This window comes from Mustela lutreola, chromosome 10 (assembly GCF_030435805.1).
Source record: "Mustela lutreola isolate mMusLut2 chromosome 10, mMusLut2.pri, whole genome shotgun sequence".
Classification (NCBI taxonomy): domain Eukaryota; kingdom Metazoa; phylum Chordata; class Mammalia; order Carnivora; family Mustelidae; genus Mustela; species Mustela lutreola.
Window position 1 is genome coordinate 19,696,861 of NC_081299.1, and position 3,115 is coordinate 19,699,975.

At 54.9% G+C, this 3,115-nt stretch overlaps 1 protein-coding gene across 1 annotated transcript; it reads right to left on the reverse strand.

The window, feature by feature from the left end:
- Positions 1–855: 855 nt before the first annotated feature.
- NR0B2 (nuclear receptor subfamily 0 group B member 2) lies at positions 856–2,885 on the reverse strand. The gene is made up of 2 exons (XM_059136553.1): positions 2,280–2,885; positions 856–1,498 (listed from the first exon to the last, which is right to left on the reverse strand). Exons 1-2 carry the CDS (start codon positions 2,818–2,820, stop codon positions 1,200–1,202), a joined length of 840 nt encoding a protein of 279 aa, XP_058992536.1. The 5' UTR covers positions 2,821–2,885; the 3' UTR covers positions 856–1,199.
- Between the last annotated feature and the right edge of the window lie 230 nt (positions 2,886–3,115).

Sequence of the window (3,115 nt, forward strand, 5' to 3'; positions counted from 1 at the left end):
GTTGTTATCATTCCCTCCTACCAGCAGGTCAGTCACCCCAACCTGGGTGATACTCAAAATCTTTAACCAACAGGGAGGCGCAGACATTGACCTGTCAGAACAGACACAAGCCACACAGTGAATGGAGCAGTTCTGGAGGCCACCGAGATGCCAGACACCACATCTCTGGTTGCTGGCCAACGAGGTTGGATTCCAGGAGAAGGATTGGGACAGAGGGGCCATGGAAGGGGGAACTCAGGAGGGCTCAGGGCCATAGCTGTGAATCAAGTGCCATGGAAGAGTCTCAGACTTTAACAGCTAAGGTGGCAGCTAAACTTTGGGAGGCCTTGACCTCCACGCAGCTGCACCAGGCCAGCCCTGAGTGTCCTTGCTCCTGCCATTGAGACAGAGTGGACTGTCTTCTTCGGTCACCTGCAGGAATGGGGATGTGAAGGATCCCAAACTGCAGAAATTCCAGTGACCTTGCCTGTTTCAATATGGGAATGGGCTGCTTCGTATTTCTTACTGGCTGTGATCTGACTCTGTTGAGGAGAGAGGGAGCCTGCAGGGGTCAAAAGCCAAGGGAGGGTTCACTGGGGAACTTGGAGATAGGGAAATGACACCCCCCAAAGATAAAGGCAAGGAAGTTAGGAGGCCTGAACTGATCCTCTGCCCTGGATTCAGACCTGTGCAAAATAAATCTCATTCCCCCAAATGGAATAATCCTCCCACTCTGAAAAACTAATATCCCAGTTCCCTGAAGCCTGGCTCCAGTGCTCCTTATGGCTCTTTCCTCTCAAACTCCTTCTGATAGGGGCGGGGTGGACCGTGGAGGTGGGACAGTCCCTTCCACATGTACAAATTACAGGGTCAGGCTCCAAGGGTGTCATGCCTTTTATTACAAAAACCAATAACTTAAATCACTTCTGTACAAAGTCAGTAGGACTCTTGTCCCAATGAGTAATCTAAGCTTCCATCCCCATCTCAGGAGAGGTCAGGAGTCTTGGCCCAGAGGCTCTGAGGACCACTAACGGATGGCCAGACAGCTGGAGCACCATGTCAAACCAAGAAAGGCCAAGAGGGGTTGTGGTGAGGGAGGGGCCCCAGAGCCCATCTTGTTGGGCCACAGCCAGCTTATTCCAGGGGAGCTGAAGCCTGCCTATACAGACTGCCCCCCATCCCGGGAGCACTGGGTCACCCCTGGGAACATCTGGCCCAAGTCAGGGCTGCCAGCCTCTGCCCCACCTACACTTGATCTCAGCCTGGGCTGGAATAGGTTGACTCAGCAAAAGCATGTCCTCAAGGAGGCCAGCGATGTCAATGTCTCCAATGATCGGGCGGAAGAAGAGGTCCCCAAGCAGGCTGGGTGAGATGGACTTGAGGGTGGAGGCTGTGAGGAGGACACGGGCCAAGCGGCCTTGGCCAGCGGGGCAGCAGGGCTCCAGAACCTCCCACAGTGCATGGTGAGCCTCTTGCTGCAGGTGTCCAATGTGGGAGGAGGCATGGAGGCCTGGCACGTCTGTGGGCAGAGAGGGGGAAGAGGGCGGCTGAGTACCCCACTCCCAGGCAGCAGTACTGACCCAAGACCTGAGGTCACTGGTTTTGTCTTTGAGGCCCCATTACTACCTCTTCCATTTATTTATTTATTTATTGGTCCTTTTATGGGGCAGCCCAGAGTAATGGTTAAGAGCCAGGCTGCCTTTTTGAATCCTATGCTGTTACTTATTAGCTGCATGACCTCAGATAAATTAATATCTGTTCCTCGGTTTCCTCATCTGTAAAATGGGGATAATAACACCTATCTCCTAGGCATGTTAGGAAGTTTAAATCAGCTAGTATCTGCAAAACCCTTTTAACTGGGCCTAGCATATGGTGAATGTAATATGAATATTCATCACTATCACTAGTATTTGTTACTATAGTTTATATATTCCATGAGGTCTTTTTGGTGAGGAATTTTCATCTTACATTTTCATTCTTCTCTATGGGGTCTTTCTGAACCCACAGAGTTTTACCTGTGACTGAGGCACAGCTGTGTCTGCCCACCTTCCCGGAGGGTCAAGGGCAAGTTTCTTAAGCAGAGTGGCAAGGACCAGCCTCTGGAGTGAATAAACCTGAATTCCCACCCCTGCGTTGGTTCTACGAGGCTGTGTGACCTTCAGCAATTCACTTAACCTCTCTGAGCCTCTTTTGTCGGTGACTTTCAGCGATAATGAGGACCCAAAGAGATAATAGGTGTCAAGCCCTCAGAAGGTGCCTTCCCTGGCTGGGCCCCCATCCAGGAGTGTCTGGAAGCTCACCAGGATTGAAGAGGATGGTCTCTTTCAGGAAGGCATATTCCTTGGGGCCCAGCTCCAGGCTCCAGAAGGACTCCAGGCAGCCCCGAAGCCACTGCACCGCTGCCAGTGAGGGTTGGGGCCGATCCGGCAGCTGGCCGCCGCCTGTGCTGCTACTGGGCTCCTCCAGCAAGATCTTCTTGAGTATGCTGGGGACCGGGGCCTCGGCCACCTCAAAAGTCACGGTGTCTTGGGCCAACCCCAGCAGGAAGAGGGGGCCCCAGCAGCCCCGCAGCAGCCGCTGCTGATCCTGAGGGGGCAGCTGGCAGAAGGCCGGCAGATTCCTGAGGAAGCCTACTGTCCTGGCCAGAACATCCAAGGCCTCCCGGCAGGTGCGATGCGGAGCGCACAGCCGGACCGGCCGATGCTGTCTGCACAGGCAGTGACTCCGAGCCGGGGGCACAGAGGGCCTAGCCCTGAGGCTAGGGCTCAGAAGCGCGTACAGAATGGCTGGGCGGCCTGCAGCACCCTGGCATGGGCAGGTCCCTGGCTGGCTGGAGCTCATGGTTGAGGAGCTGCTCTTCCTTCCTCCTGGCCCTCCCGCCCTCCGCTCTGCCCCACTGGGTGCTATATATATCCCCAGTGGGAGGGACGGTGGAGTGGAGGGGATGGCCTGACAACCTTGACTCCAGAAGTCATGTTCATTGAAATAAAAAAAAAATCCTGCACCGGCCTGCAGGATTGGTGGGGAAGTGGCAGGGGAGGAGGTTTTGGGAGTTCCACGTGGCGCTGATACTGCCTCAGTCAATGAAGCACCCTGTGCAGGACACAGGGCCACCTGCCCGCCCGCCGCGCTGCCC

Bases quoted from the DNA above. Each gene is read 5' to 3' on its own strand.
- NR0B2 (XM_059136553.1), bottom strand. From the start codon at position 2,820: ATGAGCTCCAGCCAGCCAGGGACCTGCCCATGCCAGGGTGCTGCAGGC. The intron at 1,499-2,279 runs GTGAGCTTCCAG...CTCTGCCCACAG, and splicing joins GACCATCCTCTTCAATCCTG to ACGTGCCAGGCCTCCATGCC.